Source organism: Coloeus monedula, assembly GCF_965178545.1.
Source record: "Coloeus monedula genome assembly, chromosome: 27".
In the NCBI taxonomy this organism is placed as follows: domain Eukaryota; kingdom Metazoa; phylum Chordata; class Aves; order Passeriformes; family Corvidae; genus Coloeus; species Coloeus monedula.
In genome coordinates, this window is record NC_138807.1 from 1199269 (window position 1) to 1222455 (window position 23187).

Sequence of the window (23187 nt, forward strand, 5' to 3'; positions counted from 1 at the left end):
ACATTTCCACCTTCATAAACAGAAAGCTATGAAAAAATATGAAGAAAATATTTTAAGGGTATATTTTATATAGTACTAAACTCCACATTTTATATAATATTGTAAGTTTTTACTACTACTGATACTTCCAAGAGAGATCAAACAAGTAACATTTTGGCAGAATCAAGGATAGATGAGGTCTACTTTACTTTTCACTAGTCTGATTTAAGTGGCCATAAACACTGCAAAAACCAGAAAACCTTACTGAGGCAAAAAAAGGTATGTAAAAAAGCAAACAATCAAGCAAAACCAAAATCTTTGTGTTTGTGTGATAATACTGCAATATTTTACTCAACTTTAATTCTAGTTAGGTTTTTATAACATTAGCATTTCCTGAAGACACTCATATCAAACTGGTATTCACCGCAAAGCCGCTGCCCGTCCAGAACATGGCAAGCTCCCTTCTCCAAAGGGCCACTGCGAAGCTGGTGAGGAGAGTACAGGGCACCAGGTAGAGGAGAGCAGGCTGGCCCATCTGCATCAGTGCCAAGGCAACAAAGGTCACAAGAAGGCCTATGCCATATGCTGGAAGAAAACAAACCCAGCAAAAACCAGTTACTCAGATACAGCTTTGCTCAAGCACAACTAAATAATTAGCTAAAGGAACATTCTCATTGGAACATTTTTCAAGTAATATGTAAAACATCTCCAGAAGCTTTTCAGTCCTGTTTAGAGAGAAGCATTATTTACGTCATGTAAACTTGGAATACTACAGTTTTTCTATTGATAGTAACATGTGAAAGTAGTGTGATTGGCCTAGTCCATACCGTGCAATTAAATAATTACCTGAAGCAAAATAAGTATATGAAATATTGTGCCTCATATTATATTTATGAATTCAGCAGATACAGACAAATATTTTGACCATTATAATGTGCTTCTTGTTTGGGTCGGCTTTGGCTGTTTCTTACTATCCTGCCACACAGCTAAAAAAGAAAAAAAAAAAGCCAGCCTGCTCTAGGTTACATGTTTTTATTATTTTCTATTTCTACATAAATGTGGAAAAATTTATTTAGTAGAACAGAAGCAGCTTGGATTCATAATGTAATTATTTTCAATTACATTTTCAAGACAATGAAGTTAATCCAACTGATTTTTCTTCAGAAGGTGAAGAAAGACATTGAGGGGCTGGAGTGTGTCCAAGAGAAGGGAACGGAGCTGGGGAAAGTGCTGGAGCACCAGGCTGAGAGAAGTAGCTGAGGGAGCTGGGGGGGCTCAGCCTGGAGAAAAGGAGGCTCTGGGGGGACCTTCTTGCTCTCCACAACTCCCTGACAGGAGGGTGGAGCCAGGTGGGCTCCCAGGGAACAAGGGACAGGACGAGAGGAAATGGCCTCAAGTTCTGCCAGGGGAGGTTTAGACTGGATACTAGGCAGAGCTTCCTCCCCAAAAGGGTTTTCCAGTCCTGGCACAGCTGCCCAGAGCAATGCTGGAGTCCCTATTCCTGCAGGGATTTAAAAGATGTGTGGATGTGGCATCTGGGGACATGGTTAGTTGTGGGCTTGGCAGTGCTGGGTTAACAGCTGGACTTGATGATCTCAGAGGGCTGTGATTAGAATAATAAGTAACTCTTTACAGTTCTTGAAAGTATTTTTTTGGGGGGCATATTCTGTTATTACTGAGAGTTCCTTATATCTAGTTAAAATATTTCTTATTGTTTCTTATCGTGATTTAAGTCCATTGCCTCACATCTTATGTGCACACCTGTAAGAAAAGTCTCTCTGTCCTCTCTGCAGTCTCCCATTAGGTAGCTGTGGACAGCAACAGAATCTCCTCTTTGCCTTCTCTTCTTTTACAACCCTGTACGCCAGCCCTCTGCCATCCTGATGGTCTCCACCAGATTTACTCCAGTATGTCAATGTCTGTCTGGCACCAGGGATCCAGCTTAAGACTCAGTCTTAAGTGACAAATTGAGAGGAATAATCACTCCTCTCATAACTGCTGACTCCATCTTGCTAACTCAGCCCTGTACGTGGCTCATTCTCTGTGCTGCAAAAGCACACTGCTGACTCTTTATCAATACAACATTTTCCTACTTCTGCAAACACATTTTGAAAGTACCAGATAAGACAACAATTTTGTTTAAGTACATATGAGAGAAAATTATTTGGAACATTGAAATAAAAGCATCTCTCTACCCCTGCTAGAAGTGTCCATGAACCTACATATTTTTTCAAAAGAATTTCTAAAGAAGTTGATCATGAAAATTTCTCATGAAATTTACTGCAAGCATTGGAAATCTTTGCTAGCAGGAGTACACTGTAAGAAAGACAACAGGAATCTGTCAGATCCTATTCCTCAGCAGTATTTAAGTTCATGGCATGTAACTCTGTAGATTTTAAAAACTAAAGAAGAAGACTTATCTAGAGGTGTTATAGTCATCGTAATAAAATTCCCTGCATCATAGGTCATGGATTTTCAGACTACACAAGAAGTTAAGAACAAAGTCAAAGGATGATATCCCTGAACCTGAATTCTCATGCACAATAAATTCAAAGCTTCATGAATCAAGAAACCAGAATGAGTAGCTGAGCACATGTAAAGATAGTGTAACTACAAGAGTGAGACCCTTGGCAGCCATGGCAACAAGGAGCTCCCCTTACGTAAGGTAGACAAGACAGCTCAGAAAAGCAACATCAGCTAGTTTGGTGATGGAAGATCTAGCCTTGAAAGCACTTTGCTAAATATTTCTGTTCGATAATAAAAGGAGAAACAGGATAAAACCCCCAAACTATGCCATGTAAGACTGATGACACACTTTTAGAGGGAGCCACTCCCGTAGGTCTTGTGTTCAGGTGGCACTGTGGTACGTACCTATCGTGCAGGCTACAAAATAGACTCTGGATGACTGCACCTGAATATCAAACCTATGGCAATAGGCTACCAGTAAGCCTAGGAAAGGAAAGAACAGTTACAATATGCTTTCAACCTAGTCATGCACTACATCATAAAAACAAAACCATCAAACCAGCTGGAACTTTCAAGAATTTTTCTTCCCCCACCCCCCAAAACTCCCTTGGCACCCTGTGTTTAAACACCATGACAACACATCCAGGAGGCTGCACAACTTACAAACCAGTTATCTGATGGCACAAGCCCTATATATCAGAAGCACTCCAAAAGTAAAATAAACAGCTACAAATATGCAGATCACAGATAAAAATGTCATCCCATCCCTACTAACCATTTTTGAAAATACAGTGTTCACAACAAGAGCAAGAGTAAGTTCAGCCCTTCAAGCTGCTATTGAAGACAGTATAATTTTATGGTTAATGACTATGCTTGTTGCAGGATTGGGGGAGGAGGGGACACTAATGGGGATGACAGGGTTCATATTTCCCAAAATACAAGAAAGTAAAACAAATTATTTCTCCGAAGAAATCTGAAAGCCAGAAGGCGCATAATATTTCACCTGCAGTGATGCCAGGGATACTTCTACATACTATCTAAAATCAAATTTGAGAGAAGGTGTGATAGACATACTGGATGTAGTGTGACTAACAAAATCAGGAAGTTTTGAGTGGTTAGGCATCTGTACTTAAACCATGTGCAAATGGACAAATAATTTCCTCTATCACCACACTATTAAAGATGCTTTATAGTATAAAATCAGTTGCTAAATCAACTCCTGCAATTTCTCTACATTTCTTGACATCACTGCATGTGAAACTGCACCGTAAGATTAACATGCATTTTTCTTGTTGAAAAGGTGAATAGTGCACAAAAAAAACCCTATACTTAAAAATTTATCATGTTTATAGTAGTCTAATCAAACCTACCACTTGAAGCAAAAATACAAGAGGAATAAACTAATATGACAATGCAACAAGTAAAATTCTTAACATGCTAAACAATACCTGGAACTAAAATGTCTCCAAATCCTAGGAGAGAAAAAGGCCTGTCACACAGAGCCAATGGTGAGGAATTCAGTCGTGGAACCTTCAGGACCATTGGGAGCTTGGAATGAGAGAGACACATGTCTGATGAAAGGCATAGTGACACTACCTACCAGAATTTGTTCCTGTTGCACTCAAACTGAAGGTTTCAAATACAGAAAATGTATCTTTTTATACATTAATTACATACAATATTACTGATAACTAACAGAATGCATTTAAGATGGGAGCGATGAAATACTTTCTAAATACTATGTGAATTTCCAAGTGCTCACATACAATCAGGTATCAACTCTGCTTTAACTGCAGTATGTAAGAAATATAGGTAAGCTGCTACGTGCATAAGAAATAACAATTTATACAGTTCATTCACCTGGGTGTAATAAAAGTTTCAAAAGAGCAAGACATGAATAATTTTAAAAAGTCATTTTTCAAATCACTTTAAAGACTCTTCCCTGCCCCTAGTGTTCCTATTTATTACACAATTTGCAATGTTGAGGCACAGTATGCCACAGTCCACTGCAAACCTGTACTCTCTTTATTATAGTACATTAAAGAAACTTTATTTTCTTTTTTCTTTTCTTATATTACTGCCAAAATAATTTTATCTACTTATACTTTCATTACTGTTTTATACAATTCATTCTGTGCATAAAGTTGAATCCAAAGGGGTACTAAAGGGGTACAGGAGAGAAAAACAAAAGAAGTCAAAGAAATTAGTACAGACTGTATGGATTGATCCATGTCCTACAAACAACAATTTTCTTTGCTATTTTCCCACGTGACACTATTACATTCATTACTGAAATGGATCCAATTATTCCTTAAATTAACAAAACCAGGTTTTCCTACAGATTAGTTTTTTTGTTTTGCTCACTGTATCTGTCTCCTACATCTCACATACTTTCCTCCCTGAGTCAGCCACATCTTGTAAGGTGTTCATGCAATTGGCTGCTGTCCAACGGTGCAAACCCACTGAACACTGACTTCTGTTTTCTTCTGTCTCCCATTTGTGTTTCTCTCCTTTAACTACAGCCTCAGCTTTTCATAAAGCAAATATCATAGAAGGGAAGGAGAAGGAAGAGACAGACTGATTATATGTTTTATCTCTTTAGGAAAAGATGCTTATGTTTAATTAGCTGTTAAGTTAATATTCACAGATGTGGTCATGTTTTTGTGAAGCTGAACTAAGCAGCTTTCTTATATTGAAACCCTGTCAAAAAAAGATAAAGGAAAACCAAAGCTGGTGTGATGAACCACTACAAGTCTGCTTTGCCCCTCCAGAATAAACATTCAGGAGCACTTATTCCCACATTAAGTTCTTTTCAGACTGGCATCTCTATTTCAGCTTTGAGGTCTTGAATTTTAGAGAAGTTAAAATTGTAATAGTTGAAAGTTAGTGCCAGATTTTCAGACTACATGCAGTACCTTTTCATGAGTGGCAGAATCAGATGGGCCTGCAGCCACCTCCACCATTATACTCTCCCCAGTCTAAAGAAAAAACCAGGAAAATTGTAAATTAACACTTCACTCAGCAGCTCTGGGATCATTTAGGAACACACACAGAAACAAGCCATTACACTTTGTTCTGTGGGCAGAAGGCAATAGAGAAGCACTTTACTTACCTTTGTTAGAAAAGGTGTGATAAATACAAAGAATACATCATACACAAAAAGAACCAGGAGGAGTAGGGTACAACCCTGAAGGAAGAGACAAGATATTTGGTATTTACACGCTATGCATTAGCAAACAGCAAAGAATCAGTAATTAGAAGGTGAAAGAAAAATCTAATAAAGACTAAAACAAGTCATCCATGTATTTTTCCTAATTCCTAAATATTTCAGATCAAGGAATAGGGTCTTGCATTCATCATATAAAAGAAAGTAATTATTAAACACCAAGTTACATGTTAGTGCCCAAAATTCTTTATCATGTAAAATCTGGAAATGGTGCGAATTCAGTTTGCTGAGAAATACGAAGAAGCTCTGCACTGGAGGATGCCAGGCATAGCCTGAAACACTATACACCCATATCCTGTCAGTCTATACAAACTTATAAGTGAAGATAATTTGAAACAGGAGTTTGAAGGGCTGCTTAAGGGGCAACTAAATGACTAATACAGATTTTTGTCTTAGGATACTGACTGAGTTCAGAAAGATTTGAAAAAAACATTATACTGATGCATTAGTCGTATGTCAATTTTAAACAAACAAACCCAAACCAATCAAAACAAAAACAAACAAAAAACCCCTATCAAAAAACCCAAACATCAAACCCATAAATAAATGGCTGGTGTGTGATTTATTAGTCAACACTCTACAGAACCTACAGAACAATCACATGACATTTATTGGTCTACATTATATTCATTGCATCCCTTTTTTCCACACTACATATGAATAGAAGTGCATTTCCAAGGCAATATACTCTATTATGACTCCTCTGTTCAAACACATACATGCAAACATCTTCTCTTTACACCTGTTTAACTTTCATACCTTAAATGTAGGCAGGCGAATTGTTTTCAACATGTAAAGACAGAAAGCAATTCCTAAAGCATCTTGCAGAACCCAGGCCCACCTTAAAAAGAGGAGAGTAACATTTTTGCAGGAAACAGCAGGAAAAGGAGACCAAGCCTTGTCCTCACTAAGGACCTGCTTGGGACAAAAAAAAACCCCTTTATTCAAAGTACTTGCTTGAAATTGACATTGTTGTCAGCATGAATTTGCAAATTGGAAGTTGTTCTTCATCAACCTGATAACCTTGCACAAAGAAGTGCCTGGGAGATGAGGGAAGAACAGTGCAATAGTGTCGATCTAGACTTCAGTAAGGCTTTCCACTGGCAATCTTCCATAAAACCCTCACAGAGAACCTGACGAAGTACAAGCTGAATGAGCAGTGAGGTAGACTGAAAACTGGCTGAATGAGGTCAGTGGATACCAAAACAGGAAGTGCTGGGATCCTCTGTCCTGCATACAGGTGTGCACCCTCGTGTGCTGAGGCAAATTTACAGCTGGGCCTGTTTTTCAGTTGTGTTTTGCAAGTGGAGTATAGAAGTGCTCTTTGCTTTACTCTCAACTGCTAGGGTCAAAGAGAAGTAGGATCTGAGACAAACAACACTAAGGTTTCCCAAAAATTGCTAGGGTCTAGGTGCAATGAGAGATGATGCTGTGGGAACAATACCTGTGCAGTTGCTGGTGGAGCTTTGTGCAGGAGACACTGAGGCTCACTCCAGCTCTGAGGCAGAAAATGGATTTCCTAGTCCTACACATTGCAGATTGGAACATCTCTATACTGTATTATATTCTGTACTACTCAGTCTGACACTTATCTTTCTAAAAGGTGTTTCAAAGTTGATTCCTGGATTTGAGTTCTGTCATTGAATGATCCACACGGAACACAGACCCCACAAAAGCAGTAACACGCATTCAAAGCACGAGTCAGACATCTCTGGTATCATCATCAGAAACACAAGCCAGCATTTCAGTTCCAATACTGAGCCCCTGATAGAGGAACCAAGAAGATGAACACATCCTGTACACATGGGGAAATTGAAATATCTGGGAGTGAGGTAAGAGGTAAAAAACCCCAAACAAAAGCCAAAACACAACACTCCATGAAAGATCCACCTCTAACAAAAGTGGTAAGAACATGCTACAATTAGGTACCACAGCAACACTGGGTGTAGAGAATTACTGACTCATACATGAGAGTTGAGAGAAACTAAAGATCTGACAATCTTACCAGTTCTTATTCTCATGAAGAAGTAAGTTAGACAACTTGTGTCCAACTTTCCATATCACTTCTGAAAAGCTGCCTTAAGTCAAAGAGATCAGAATACTGACTGGGACTCAGAGAAATTCAAGCTTAACAAGAGACAGTTTTCTGTAATTTAAATGAACAAGAAAAAGATGAAGTACATAAGGAACAACTATGAATTTCTGTGTGTCTCTACTTTTTTCCCTGTCATTCCTAAATTCTGGATACATGTAGACTTCTATGGATGTCAGTTACTTACACTATAAAGCATATTACAGTTTTTAGCACAGAAACTAAAATATACACTTACTGATCTTCATTTCTGAAGATTCCCCAGACTACGCTGACAGAGATACAAAATACTGCCAAGAGCAACATCCGGACCTGGGGACGCTTGTGAAAGTAAGGCAAGGTGTTGTCTGGGATTCTGAAAAAGAAACACACCAAAGCTACAGTTGTCTATGTAGATACCTTCTTCCTTTATCACATTTTGAAGCATGAAGCCACTTTTTAAACCCCACTCCTACCCAACAGTATAAAAACCTAAGTTTCCCAATTAAAATTTTGAAAGTTGCCACATACCTACACTTTCCCAAGGGGAATCTTCTTACAAAGGGAGACAGACAACTGTAAAGACCAATCGAGGCAGCCAGGCAGAATATTCCTATTATAACATAGACTGAGGGAAAAAGAGTATTAAGTCCAAGTAGGATAAGGCAAGAGATGCTTTTTTTTGTATCCTGGCTGAATAAAGAACAGACAGCCAATAAGACTAAATGAGAAATAAGGCTTACATTTCAACAGTGAAAGGTAAATTCAGAGACTTCAAATGATTGATTAGATTCATGCTCTTTAAGTATCTAATTCTAGTTCCTTTAATCAGGCATACTTTATGCAATACCTACTTCAACAAATCAAAACGCCTATCCTAATCTTCTTAAAGTAAGTCATAAGCTTCAAAGGCAACCTATGGTGAAGCATTTATCTTCTCTTTTTGAGTATACAGGAGCATTATAAGGGAACATTAAAATCACTAAGTAGCAAAATGAATTAATATAGATGGGATGTATGTTTCACTACTTCCTCAGAAATGTAAAGATGGAAGTTCCAGTGCATTAGGCTCTCACGTCTTTTGTCAATCTGATGAGTGATCAATAGAAAATCATCTTTATAAAGATAAAAAAATTGATCCTTGATCTTGACTTCAAATTGAACAATAATAGAGAGGAAAGAATAGGTCTGAGAACACCTTTAACAAAAATAAAAAGTGGAAGATACTAAGTCTGTATCTACTTAACAGGCTTTAATGTTTGCAAGAAGCTTTACGACCAACCTCACAAAAGAAGGATTAGAAATCTACTCAGTGAGCTTTCTTACAGTATTTTAAATCATATTGTGATGAAGACACATGACAGAAGAGAGATGTTTGATTATTATTTTCAAAATAAAATGTTCTTTAAATGATGGCAGCCTTGTGATATTGAAGATGTATTAATATAAATACAACCTTAAGAGTACCTAAGTGGTCATAGAAGAAATAAAGGAGGACGAGCATTGAGCAGCACATCACTACAAACACACAGATCATTATGGGAGTCACATCCACTGTCTCATCATCGTGTTTCTCTGCTCCATCATCACGCTTGTGCTTCATGTACCTCCTGAAAGAGTAACATGGCTACCATCAGTTCATTCCTTCTGCAACAAGATACACAAGGAGACTAGAATCTTCAGGGAAAAACACAAGGGGTTGAAAACATGTCACAACACCAATGCCTGCTTTGATTCCCACTCAAGTCAGTGGAACACCACATTTTCCATGGATGCATGAACATCAGCTATAACACAATGCATAAACCAGTAACTGCTGCATTAACTTATCTAGAGCACTATTTCATTTACTAAAAACTCAACTGAATCCTGAAAACTAGAATAATTTGCTGACACAGAATAATTTGCTGGCTTCAGAAGAAATTCCTAAATCAGGTTGTGTATACAAAATAAATGTTAGAAATAAGTGTGGCACAATGACCTCCTTCTCCCAACCCCAGTTGCTGGCAAAAAGTAATATAAAATTTCATTGAAAAATTGATAACAAACACAGCATATGTTAGCCATCCGATCAATTTGGTTTGCCCTATACCAGTAAAAGCAAATTTTGTTATTTTTTTACAAAGTATTTTTGTGGTGAATTTTTGCAAAAGCCCAAACAGGAAGCCTATTTCTTAATAATTTTCCTTCTGAGCTTTTCAAATGTTTTGTCTTTTGACATGGCAAAATACTAAAATGCTCTACATGCTATTTATACTCTAATGATTTCCTACAGTGACCAAACCAATGCAAGGCTCAGGGCCTTTCAAACATCACATCAGCATTTTTCCATTCTGGCTACAGTCTCCTAACCTCACTAGCAGAGCTGCCAGGTGATCCTTACTTAAACACCATCTACTTTTTTTTCTGTGAAAAATACAGGAAAACTGCTATACTTCATTCAATTACTCACTTTTTCACATCTCTGCTTCCTGCCCAGTAGCCTCCAATTGCAACAGTCCCCACAGCCATGACAAAAATAATCACCATGTTGTAGTCCAGCACAGGCTCATTTGGTGCGTACATTGCTCCTTTCACTGAGCTGCCAAAACTCTGTGGAGGTAAATTAAAGTTATGAAGGACATCCAAAAAGCCACCTTAGCAAAGGTTCACTTATTTAATTTTCACTAAGCAACCTCAGAATCAGGCTTTATTATAAACACTTAAGAGCCATCTACTGGCTCTTCTATTAGTAACATTAATTCCCAGCACCAGGCTGTATTTTGATTTTATTCCAAAGATGAGAAATAACCTCCCAAGAGATTTGATTTTCTTTTCCCAAAACACAATAATGCAATCTTCATGAGTACACTCTACATATTCAAAGCTCTTAAGGTGGACTTAATACTGTTGAGCAGTGACTCATTTACATGAGATAATATAAATGAGAGCTTTTAGTATCGAGTTTACCTTGCCAATATCTAACATATCAGTATAGCTAAGCAGAGCCACAGGAATATCAATCTCTTCATACTGACTCCTATTACCTCCAGGAGGAACCTGAAAGACAGTTCAGACCAGGTAAGAATATATTTATTTCTGCAAATACTTCTACTCCTTCGAAAGGGTTAAAGGTGCAAGTTCTGTTCCTGCTAATTTGAAAAATATCCTAGAAGGGAACTTAATGACAGCAAACACTCAAAAGTCAAAATACATGCCTGTTCCCAGTAAAACAAAAGTAATGTAAGACTGTAACAGTAAAATGTAGCAACCAAATTTCAAGCAGTATCTTTTGCTTATTAGGGTCACAGTTTTATGACTGATGTGTGCCTCTAGTATTTACCAGGGCTCAAACCTACTGATTTTATTTTCAAAACTACTAATTTTACAAAATACATGCCATTGATGCTCCAGCTGAATCTAGAGCACTAGATTCAGTGTGGTAGTATGATGGAGTCACAAACCAACCTCATCCTTTGACTCCAGTATTTCATTTGGAATAAGGGTAATTCTGAGCCCTTAACTTGAGTGTCACATGAGCTCTGTGCAGACTTTGTACTTAAATGAGTGCCTCTTGTTTCATTCATTCTTCCTTCGGATCCACACATAACCATGCAATGTATGTACACGCAGGAACACACACGCACTCTTTTAAAGAGGAACATCAAATACTAGCAATGTGCACCGAAGTGTCTCCATTTTTGAGACAAAACTTCAGGAGGAAACACTCCGGAATGAGTGTTCCTCCCCTTTTCCTGGTCATTAAGACAAATGGGTCACAAGGAGTGAAAGTGGGAAAACCAAACCAAACAGTTTCTTAATATATGAACAAAACCCCAGGGTAGAACAGGATAAAAAAAGCCCCTCAAAATACAGCAAATTCCCGGAGAGGGAACAGACACGAGGGCTCGGAGCAGCCGGGGCCGCCCCCGCAGGCTGCCCGGACCGGCGAGGAGGGAAGGGAGGCAGTGAGGCAAGGGGAAGGAAAGGGAAAAAAGAACACGAAAAAAACCCCAACAGAACGTTTTCCCAGCTAGCTGGAACACACAGGAAACCCAGAAAAGCAGCCCTGCCCAGACCCCCGAGCCCTTGGGCCCCCGTTGAAGCACCCTGCACTCGGCCCGTGGCTCCGGCCCTGGGTGCAGCCTAAAGGCACAGCGTCCTCGGGCACTGAGAGGGTGGGCAAGGAATAAAGCGGCTTCATAACGTCACCCCAGCACTCAAAGACAAGACAATATCTGGCATCAGAGGAGTACCAGCAGCACAGAAAGATAAAAAGCAACTTACCAGTCTCTCTCTACTAACAATCAGCAGCCCACGAGCCCCATTTATCTGAGCAAGCCTCACTTTCTCATAGAAGGTGCAATTTCCTCGCATCACCATGGGGATTTGATTATTAAATCCTCCATCAGGTACGTCAGAAGGAGAACACAAAACAGATGCTGTCTGATCCTGCAGTTGCAAGAGTGACTGAAAAAAAGAAATTAGTTAAATACATATATATAACATAAAATGATAGAAGAAGTCAAGAGCAGAAGCCAGAGTCTCAAAAGAGTGATTTAAAACTTTCCAGTACTGGAGTGGTAGAGTATTCTCAGAGCAACACGAAAGCTGAAACAGTGATGCCTTCTCTATTATGTAGGGTCCTGCCTTGCTTCACCTTATTGTACAGAATTCTGCTGGTAATAAAATTTGGGATACAACCTCCACTTGCATTTATTTTCTTCAACATCATTGCTGTTTTGATGCACACAGCCAGGATGTGGAAGGAGTACAGCAAAGTTTTATCTTTTTTGGGGTGACAGAGTGGCAGGCTGGGATGATGGAGGGTATGAACAGCTAGAAACCAAAACACAGGCTGGGGAAAAGTACAAAAGCATAGGCAATAAACTTCCATGTTGAAACCTACTGTGTCCAGTGAGCTGAGATTCTGCATCCCAAGTACTTGAATACTGGATTCTAAGCTACTTCTCTCACCACTTGTGATCCAGAGATGTTGCAAGCCCAAATTCCTTAGTTTTGGCTCTCCTCAGACCCAAAGACATCTAATCTGGTGTGTTTCAACAGGAACATCCCAAAGACACTTCAAGGTCTTAGAAATAACACTGGCACAAATTGATCCTTGCAATATCTAAACAACCACCAGTATCTCTGCCCAGTTCTATTTGCAAGTTACCTGAAAACTGCAATTATCTACCAAACAACCAAGCTGTGCTAAGAGAAGCAAGTCTCAGCCCCTGCTGAGGTGAGCTGTTAGGTTTGAGAAGAGTCAAAGTAAAGTTTTAACCTGAAAAAATGACACACGGAACAGTTTGTATTAGAAATCCACAGGTACACGATATACCGTACCTGTGTAACAGACTCGACTGTTTTAGGAGGGAAAGGGAAGTGTCAGGCTGTCAGTAGCTTCAACCTTATTCAAAAAACTGCTGTCTCCAACCTGACCTCTAGTGACAGTGAAATGCTCCCACCCACGCTTCCTGGTTGTCCAGGTTTCAGGTCAGCTTATCCCTCTATCAGAGCACAACACAAATGCAGAGTGAGCTCAGAGAGGTGTACTGCATCCCTCAGTTAATGAACCGTACTGCTGGAGTGCTGAAGGAGGAGGAGCAAGAATGTGACAGAAGGGAAAAGCAGGAAAGAACCAAGGAAGGAGACAGGGATAGGCAAGGGATACAGCATACACTACCCAAGTGTCTGTGCAAGCTATTCCAGACTATATTGGCTCCTGCAGAGCTGAGCTATGAGATATGACTCTAGTGAATTTTTATGAGACTGATTTAAACAAGATGTCTACAGTACAGTCCCCAACTCTCATAAATACTACAGTCAGTCATGCATGTGCTGATTCACATTACACAGTCAGGGCAAATGCAAGAGTTTATCAGCTGAGTCTATACAAGGCAGAGGCAACTACTGATGAATCTAGGGACTAATCTACAGTTGTGATAAACCCACCAGAAGTAACTGAGACTTGCCCATACATTGGTAAGGAACTCTGTTAATTCTGTGGGGCACTCAACTGGCTGAATAAAATAAACCAAGTATCAGTCAACTACATCTTCAAAGTAGCTCATTCAAAGTGCATTTGCTGATTTCATCATTCAGTGACAGTAACTTTTTCTCACAGAAAAGAGTGGAGAGTTTACTCAATTTTCAGCTCATACAGCTTTAGATAATGCAGCAAAAGCTTGACACAGTTTATGACTACTTAATCTTACACATGACACTGAGAAAACACTAAAGGCCACAGTTCAGCATATTAAGAGAAGCCATGTGGTATCTTCTTGTATTGTGCTGATGTACAAAAACTCCTTTGCAAGCCCAGGTATGTGCCATTTTAATTTCATTGATCACATCACTGAAAAGGAAGATTTTTGTTTTGAACCAGCAACAGTCATTACCTCTGCACAATGTCTGAAAATTAATATTGCCATCCTAGCACTGCCTAGAGTGATCTTAACAGATAAAATATTTTCTAAGCAGAGCAAACAAAGCAGTTGCTTCAAATTCTGCTAATCTAAGTAAGAAAATAGAAGTTTTCCTTGTAACAAAGGCATTTTTATACATTCTTTTGTCATTGGTTAGCTAGGTACTTACAGCTTTACCCAGATCATGTGGCAAATGGGCCCACTGAGAGTTGAAGAGAATACAGTAGTCTTTTCCTTTGCTGCTCCCCTTCTCTGAAAGGACATGTACCATCCCATACTCACAGTAAACCTGAAAATGTAACAAAAATTTCACAAGAATTTTAGGTTACATAAAATATCAGAAGTGATGAGAGTAACTTGCTGTTGACTGGCCTGCTTTGTATTTTTAAAGAAAAACAAGAGAGTCTACAAAGTTTCTATATCTGTGCAGGGAGTACAGTGGAATTTGTTATTATTTCCATCATGCTTCAAAGAAAGACTTCAGATACATTAGGCAGATTCCCTCCTACACCACAACTGGTAAAAGAATCAAATGAAACCACACTGGATGTGTTTAAAGAAAAGAAAAAAAGCCCGAAAAACCAAAAAGTAAACCTCAAACAACACAGACTAGACTGGTGTACATATGTATATAACCAGAGCAAGGGAAAGAAGCTGGACTAATGCAGAACTATGCAGATATGAGACTTTGAGTACTGTGTTCAACTCTGGGGCTCCCAACATCAGGAGCACGTGGAACTGCTGGAGCGACTCCAGGGGAGGCCACAGAGCTGCTCTGAGAGCTGGAGCCCCTCTGCTCTGGAGCCAGGCTGGGAGAGCTGGGGGTGCTCACCTGGAGAGGAGAAGGCTCCAGGGAGAGCTCCGAGCCCCTTGCAGGGCCTAAAGGGGCTCCAGGAGAGCTGCAGAGGGACTGGGGACAAGGCATGGAGGGACAGGACACAGGGAATGGCTTCCCAGTGCCAGAGGACAGGGCTGGATGGGATCTTGGGAAGGAATTCTTGGTTGGGAGGGTGGGCAGGCCCTGGCACAGGTTGACCAGAGCAGTGGACTGCCCCTGGATGCCTGGAAGTGTTCAAGGCCAGGTTGGATGGGGCTTTGAACAGCCTGGCCTAGCCCACCCCATGTCATGGGCCTGGAACTAAATGATCTCTAAGGTCCCTTCCCAGTCAAATCATTCCATGATTCTGTGAATAAGACACCAACTCCTGAACATACAGCCTGAAATAACGATCAAATCCAGATTCACATCACTCCAAAACTCAACCCTGGATACCTTTGCTGAAGATGTGGCAAGACCCCACAGCAGCAGCAGCTCTTCTTCTGTCCTAGGTAGCGCATGTTGACTCCCAAGTCTACCTACTGCATTTACTCATCACTGCTTCAATGACCAGCCATTACTGTTGTCAAAACTCCAACATCTGCAGCAATATACATAGTGAAGATTACAAATCTAAGATTTATAATTAAAGGCCTGTCCTGGGTCTGGCTGGGATGGAGTTAATTTTCTTCATTGCAGCTGGTATGGTGCAGTGTTTTAGATTTGTGCCCAAAACAACGCTGACAACAAACTAATGTTTTAGCTATTGCTGAACAGTGTGCAGAGTGTCAAGGCCTTCTCTGTTTCTCACTCTGCTCACCCACTGAATAGATGCTCAAGAGGTTGGAAGGGGTCACAACCAGGCAGATGATTAACAGAGATATTCCATACCCACAGAATGTCATGTTCATTTTTATAAGGAGATTAGCTATTGTTTGCATCATGTACATGTTAGAATTCTCCTGAAGAACTCCTGGAAACTGAGATAACAGAACCCAGATCCTGCAGTAACATGGAGAAAGAGAACAAGGACTACAGCAAAAATAAACATAGTAACATGCAGTAACATGCAGCAAATCTACCAGTTTTAGACATGTCAGTTGTGGTACACAGTATGTAACCTGCTTGTTCAGTGAACTGCTCACACTACATCTAACTGCAAGATGCGCTGATTTTAACACAAATATTTGCAGCTTCTCATCCCTGCAAAAAAACCCCAAAACCACACAGCAAACACAGTAATCTCCTTGTTATTTTGGTTATGTCAGATTGTACCAGGCCATTTCTCAGCAAAACTGAAAGATCTGGGGGCTCGCATAGGGTGACTGGTCATCACAAGTAGGTACTTGTGGTTCCTTATGCTTCCTTAACACAGACATTTTCACAAATCTTATTCTTCATTATGAGCTCTGTTCTTTTAAATGTCTACTCCTTCCCTTCCCTGAATACAGTGACGCAATTTTGTGAGTACTAGGTATATTCCTCATCTTCCACCCAAAAAGCTGAACCAAAATCACCTACAAGACTATATATATACGTATGTATGTATGCATGTACATAACCTGCAAAATAAAGTACAGTTGTCTGCTTGCATCCCAAGTCCTAGTAGATGTTTAACCAGGGAACCAGGAAGTAGGAAGACAAACTAACAGTGGAAGTACGTGCAACTTCCCTACCACTAGTGGTGGTTTTCTTTAATTAGTGGTGACTTCATTCCCATATTAACTGAGACAAAATAATTGTAAATCCTGCCTGATCTTGGAAATGGTTGAAGAAACACAATGGGGTCTGTTCTTACTGTTCTAAGGACTCTGAAATAAATCCTCCTGGCCATTTCTAAGTGGCAATGCTCGCAATGCTTCTCTCTCTGACAAGAGGCTCTTGTCCTCGCTGAACGAGAAGGCACACAGAGCATCGCTTTAACAACGAGCCATCAAGTTCTGCAGGACACTTCTGTGCTCCTCAGGGCAGCAACACTGGGATTGCAGGCTCTGTCCTGGGAGGACTGTCAGGCACCATCTCCACTCATTGAAAAAGTCCAAGTTAAGAAGTCTTTCCTTTATACAAAATACTGAACATCAGCACCTCAGTGCAAAGTCTGCTCCATATGCATTCTGTGACCACCTGGTCAGGTTTGAACATCAACACATTAAGAATTCAATTTCAGATTATGATCTGACCAGCTGCTGCAAAAAGATTTTAATGCTTCAGATAAAAATACATTAAGATTAAAAATAAAGCTCAGAAAGCAGGACAAAACCTAACTTTTTAAATGTAATTCAATTATATGAATCCAGATCAATGCTTCTTTTTGAAAAAGAGTCTTGCTGATCTTCAGTTGCTGCTTTGGAGACTCACAGTGCTCTTACACAGCAACTTCAATGTTCAAGTAGTGCTGTCTGGTAACAGATTATAAAAGGATGATGCTGAGAGCAAATGCAAAGCATATCTGTATTCTAGCTTCATACAAGCTATTAGATAGTCAGGAAAAAACTGACCACATATTAAATGTAGCTGTCTCAAAATACTATTTCAGCCCAGTGATTTGGAAATCCAGTCCTTAGGAATACAAACATTGTTAATGTAACTGGATTCTACCTATTATCATTTTTGTGTTCCCAGAGCATTTGTTTCCTATTGCAATGGGAAGTTTCTCCATTTTATTGAGGACACTTCCCAATCCTTACTAGCACTTAGCACTTGGAAGTTTGTTTAAAAACACACATACAATATCCAAAACATGTACAATAATTGATCTGGTTCTCATCTGAACTAGTCACACATTTGGTTTCTGGTGGAATACTGTCATTCATTAGTGACCCCAGGACACAGGACAAGGACAGACCATCAGTTCACAACCAGCAGCAAGTTGAAAAAGACCAAAACCAACCAACCAAAATCCCCTCAAACCAAACAAACAAGTCCCACACCCCGCCATGTTTCTACCATCCCCCTTTGTGTCATGCTCTTCTCTATCCACACACTCGACTCCTTCCTTTCCATTCCTCCTTCTCTCTTTCTCCTGTCCAGCACTCCAACAGAACTGAAGTCATTGACTGAAGACATGTTTAATTGCTCTATTGCTCTGATTTAGCTTTCCCCAAGGAAATCACTTTGTGCCTACTGGAACTGAGGAAACTTTGTTCTGGAGAGAAATATAACGTCATATCCCTAACCACTGCTGCTACTAATTAGGAAGTTGTGACAGACTAATTTGTCAACATCTAGTTTAACATTCATAACCTAAACACACCAATGATTTGATAATTATGCAGTTACACTCTTAAAAATACACCTTACACTTCTGTTTCTTCATGCAGCAGCTGAGGAACAAGATGCTAAAGATGACTGGAGTCAGCAACAATGTCATACCTTAACATGCTTGTTCAAAAATCCATTAAAAGAATCCATCTCTCTTATTTCTCCCTCTTTATTTCAAACCCTACTACACAGAAGTTACCATGCACCCCTAGGAGACACTCATGGTAAAAATACGTTTTTTGGAACACTTTTAAGAATCACAGAATGGCCTGGGTTGGAAGGGACCTTTAAAGGTCACCTTGTCCAAACCCCTGGCAATGGGCTGGGAAATCTTCAAGTAGACCAAACCCTGTGCAACCTGGCCTTGAACGCTTTCAGGGACGGGGCACCCATCACCTCTCTGGACAACCTGCGCCCATGTTTCACCACTCGCATTGTAAAATTGCTCTTTAACACACACAGTGTGCTCAGAAGCAATGATGGCATTCTGCTGCAAGATGCCAGCAAAGCAGTAAAGAAACATCATTGTAAAAATATATAGGAGGTAGAGATCTTTATATTTCGCTCTTCTGCATATAAATGGTCTGTGTTAACTCATGCAGCAACTTTTTCCCTTTTTTATAACATTAGTGTTAACTAAATCCTCTAGAACCAATGACATTTGTCCTGAAGCATGTTGATATGGGAGGCCACACTGATCAGCTCAGAGCAGATTAAAGCCACTTGAGCACAGTGCAAATTTCCAAGATATCTGTGGAGAAAGGGAGACACTATTGTGCATATGCTGTGAGGAAATAACTCCAACTCCCTGCCATAGTGGACTTGTTAACTCATATCTCAGGCATCCAACCATAGCACCTAAACTACTTTCAACAGAAGCAAGTAATTTAGAAGAGTAACTCGTACTTATTACCTTGAATTTGACTTCCAAGAGTAAGAAGCAGCAGAGATGCAAATACAGTCACACACAAAAGCCAAGAACAAAAGAATGTTCCCTGCTTATTGTACATGGTTTGACTGGGCTTAGATAAGCAAACCAAACATGGAGTATCTTAGTTTTGAGTATTACATGTACAACTCTCTCCAAAATCTTCAGGCAGTTTTGCAGGAGCTAACTCCCATAATTGAACAACTTTATGCATTTGGGAAACAATCAAGCTGTACAGTTAAAAGTTTTACATCTATAAGATATTTGGCACACATTTTTAAAACGAGAGTAAGTACAGGGTGTGTTGCTACATTTCCGTGGAGATAACCATTACTGGAACTCAGGAATAATTTCTAAAAGGCACCCAGGAGACAGTTACACACAATTTTGCTTTCTGAGCTATTTAATGGATGTTCTTCAAAGAAATATTAAGGGAGTAAAAGGTTCCTAATGTGAAGTGCTCAAAACATTTTAGAAGCTATGTGGATTTGTGTGCCAAAAGCCAAATAAAAATTAAGCATGAGAGGAATGAATTAAAGGCAATATGAGCAGGGCTAAAAGCAGAAGAGGGAACACAGAGTTTTAGAAACTCTGTGGAGAATATAATCTGTGGATAATGTGGATTAACAGACATTTTTACAAAGTTATTATCACTTAGAATCAAAGCATAGTTCTGAAATCTGTTAACAGCCACAAGAAGTTTGTTCTTATCCACTTTGATGCTTCCAGTTTTGCTTTTATTCATGTCAGTAGGTATGAGACAACAAAAGTTCAAAGCAGTGCTGCTGATGCACTCGCATGGTGGCAACATTTATGATAATTCTTAAATCCTAGAGACCACTTCATATCCTAGATTAAGCCAGGAGAAAATGCCCTTTCCTGTGCAGATCCTATACAATGTTCCTACAACCCCAAAGGCTCTTTTCCAAGTGTTTGGGTATTGAGTCCAGCCTTTTTCAAACACAGAAAAACAACAGCTGCTGTGACAATAAGGTATATTATAAAACTTGCTTCTTACTGATCCTATGGCTTAAAAAGCACACAATAATGTATAATTAACACAAAAGGAAGTGTTTTCTATAAAGCTGCAAAACTGGAGAAGGTTTTCACACAACAGAAATGTAAAATCTGAGGGCAGAGTTTAACAGGCAAACGAGCTAATCTAATGTCTGTGATATTAGAAGGGCATACTTGTTGGCTCTGAATCTCATCAGGGCCTTCCACAGATTAATGCATAAAAGAGCAGAGTACTCCCCAGTTTTTTTGCTGTGCAAGTTTATTTAGGTGAATTAATGTAGTTCAGAGGCAAGCACTGGGACTTGTAAGTTAAATGATGGGAGAAGGTGGAGATGAAGAATTCAGCTCACCCATATATCAAGAAACTTCACTGTGTGTGACTGAGCCAACCTAATGTCTGCCTTGTTTGCTCCTCCCTGCCTCTGGCCCCACACTCACCTGGATGTCCCATACACCTTTTCCACTTCCAGTAGCTCTACTAACTGACCTGGTCACCCAAATCTCAGAGGGATTTCACAGACACTGGGAGCTGTGTTCTTTGAAGAAGGAACGAATGAGCTATCCTACTCTTACAGTAGGTACCATGTGAGAGTTCCCAGGAGCTGGAGTCATTCTTCCCCATTAACTGCACTGATCCATCTGGAGACCAGCAACAGCAGGCAGCAAAGCTGCACACAAATAAAACACTCATTCAACAAACACTGTGCAGTGCAGAGAGCTACATACTCATATGCAGTAATTCTAGGAGAATAAATTGTCAGCCACAACCTTAACGCAGAATTTCAGACAGTCTTTTCAATTCTTTGGACCCATACCATAGAGTATGAGCCCTGATTTAAAGCACAAATCCATCACTTCAATATATTCTGCTGAAAGCTGCTATAGTGAAGACAAGCTAGATGCAACGCACTCACTGCAGATCACGTTACTATGTTCGTCACTAGCCAAGGGCTCATGTGTATCTGCTGCTGTTACAGGACAACTGAGAGGTAACAATGCCAGGGAAGTTAAAGAAATGTGAGAACTCAAATACCAAAGCAAGATCTGAGTGCAGATTGTACTTGGATCTATAAGATCTCACCCCTCTTTAAGTGTTCCCAGATGAGGACCCAGATTTGGAAGAGCCATGCTTCAGTAGCCAAGCTGATCCTTCTCCCTAAATTAGAACATAGAAGCAAATGTGGACACTACCTCCTCTTGCTCCAGGGAAAACAAACAAACAAAAAATTTCTATTATCCTGTTTCAAGGAGGGAGACAAAGGTATGTGCTCATGACCACTAAGGCAAGAGTAAGGCATTGATAATGAGTACAGCTGGTGCACAGCAAAGGCACACAGCAGCTCCTGACAACAGCTGTCAGCTCTGCCCCCCAGAGTAACTCCAGCCATCAGTCATGGGGGTACCACAACACCACAAGTGCAGCAGAGCACTCCTCTCTGCCTCACACTAAGGAGGGTGTACTACCCAAAATCATCCCAACAAGTGCAAGCACAAGAGATGCGGAAGTAATACACAATACAAGGTATTCAAGCAGATTTTTAAAAAGCCAGCTTGGCTAACAGAAACATATTGGCAGCACAGAGCACATCCATCTTTAACTGCAGCAGCAGGACTGTTTCAGCATCCTGGCCAGTCTGCCCAAGCTTACTCAAGCACATTAACACTTCCACCACACAAATATACCAAACGCTTACAGACAGGAATGTGCTGCAGTGCATGGAGCTGGAGGCAAGACCTCCAAGTACCCACCAGTGGACTATCTCACCTGCTGTCCTTCTGCACTGACATGTGCTCACCTTCTCCAAACTGATGGATCAAACTGACTCTATGCCAGTCTTTGACTTGTTCTTGCATCTTATTAATTTGTGGGGCTTACCAGTCCCCTGTGAAGCATCAGTGGGGATGACAAAATGCACAGGGCATGCAAGGGCATCATGAAGAGACAATGCAGAAAAAGATGATGGATGAAAAAAGGGAATGACGCAGAAATAAAGAACTTAGCTGGCAACCAGACCGCTCTGTAACTAAAAATTATTGTCAAGGAATCAGTAAGGAGACAGACGGAGAAGGAAAACTTAAGAGCGCCATGTTAAGATGTTACATCAATAATATTCAAGAAGACATAGCTGCAAATTACCTAATAAACAGTCAAGAAGTTTAAATGACATTTCAAAATTTTCAGAACACAAACCACCGAACTTTAAATGCAAAAGCTGTGTACCATGCAATGCAATTGCTAGAAATCCACTCTCCCCTGTATCAGGATTACGTGCCTAGTTCGTCACACCCTTAGAAACATATCCTACAAAACTAATTAATATTTTAGTAACGACAGTACAAGACTCAAGACAGACTACAGGGTCAGGGTCAGCAGAAATCCCTTCTTTTCTGCTGAATCCTTCCTCATAGGGAGTCTGTCAGTCGGGATAAGCCCAGAGTCGTCCCTGCGGGGATGGGACCCGGGGGCTCGGCTGTGCTCCCCTCCTCGGGGCTGCCTGGCGAGGATGCTGGGCTGGGCCCACGGGGACCCGAGGTTTTAAGAACTACGAGGAAAACGCTGTTTACTATGGAAAGAAGAAAAAAGTCCCAAAAAACCCCAAACCCACAGATATATCAACACTGCCAAATCACGGGGGGCAAGGCCGGCAGCCCGATGCGTTCCGCTGCCTTCCTGCGGCCACGGCTCGGCTACGGCCCGCTGCGGGGCCCCCCGGCGGCTGCAGCACCTCCGGGCGCCCGGACCGCTGCCGCCCGCGGGAGGCGGCTGCGGGCACGGACTCACCGCACAGCCCGCCCGGGCCCGGCTACACCCGGGGCCGCTCTCCGCCCTCTGCCAGGGCGCCCGCGCAGCCCGGCACAGACACTGACCTGCGGCAGCAGATGCAGGAGCAGCCAGAGGCGGAGCCGGGCCGGCCGCGCCGCCATGCCGGGCCCGCCGCGCCGCCGCCGCTTTGTTCCGACCTGGGCCGGGCCGGACCCTTCCGCACCGGGTACCCAGAGCCCGCCCCGGAC

General features: G+C 40.9%; 1 protein-coding gene across 2 annotated transcripts in view; it reads right to left on the reverse strand.

The window, feature by feature from the left end:
• The window catches only part of SPPL2B (signal peptide peptidase like 2B), a 32713-nt gene extending 9543 nt beyond the window's left edge, over positions 1-23170 (reverse strand). The window contains exons 1-14 of one of the 2 annotated variants that reach the window (XM_082298011.1): positions 23044-23170; positions 14322-14441; positions 12009-12191; positions 10692-10781; positions 10195-10334; positions 9210-9352; positions 8274-8370; positions 8002-8118; positions 6431-6512; positions 5558-5632; positions 5361-5423; positions 3894-3993; positions 2851-2928; positions 404-564 (exon numbers count right to left, since the gene is read on the reverse strand). In XM_082298011.1, the coding sequence (XP_082154137.1) occupies positions 404-564; positions 2851-2928; positions 3894-3993; positions 5361-5423; positions 5558-5632; positions 6431-6512; positions 8002-8118; positions 8274-8370; positions 9210-9352; positions 10195-10334; positions 10692-10781; positions 12009-12191; positions 14322-14441; positions 23044-23100 (1506 nt within the window). In that variant the 5' untranslated portion in view covers positions 23101-23170. Of the gene's footprint in view, positions 1-403; positions 565-2850; positions 2929-3893; positions 3994-5360; positions 5424-5557; positions 5633-6430; positions 6513-8001; positions 8119-8273; positions 8371-9209; positions 9353-10194; positions 10335-10691; positions 10782-12008; positions 12192-14321; positions 14442-15425; positions 15516-23043 lie in introns of those variants that run through there. The other variant, XM_082298012.1, reaches the window with a different exon arrangement.
• Between the last annotated feature and the right edge of the window lie 17 nt (positions 23171-23187).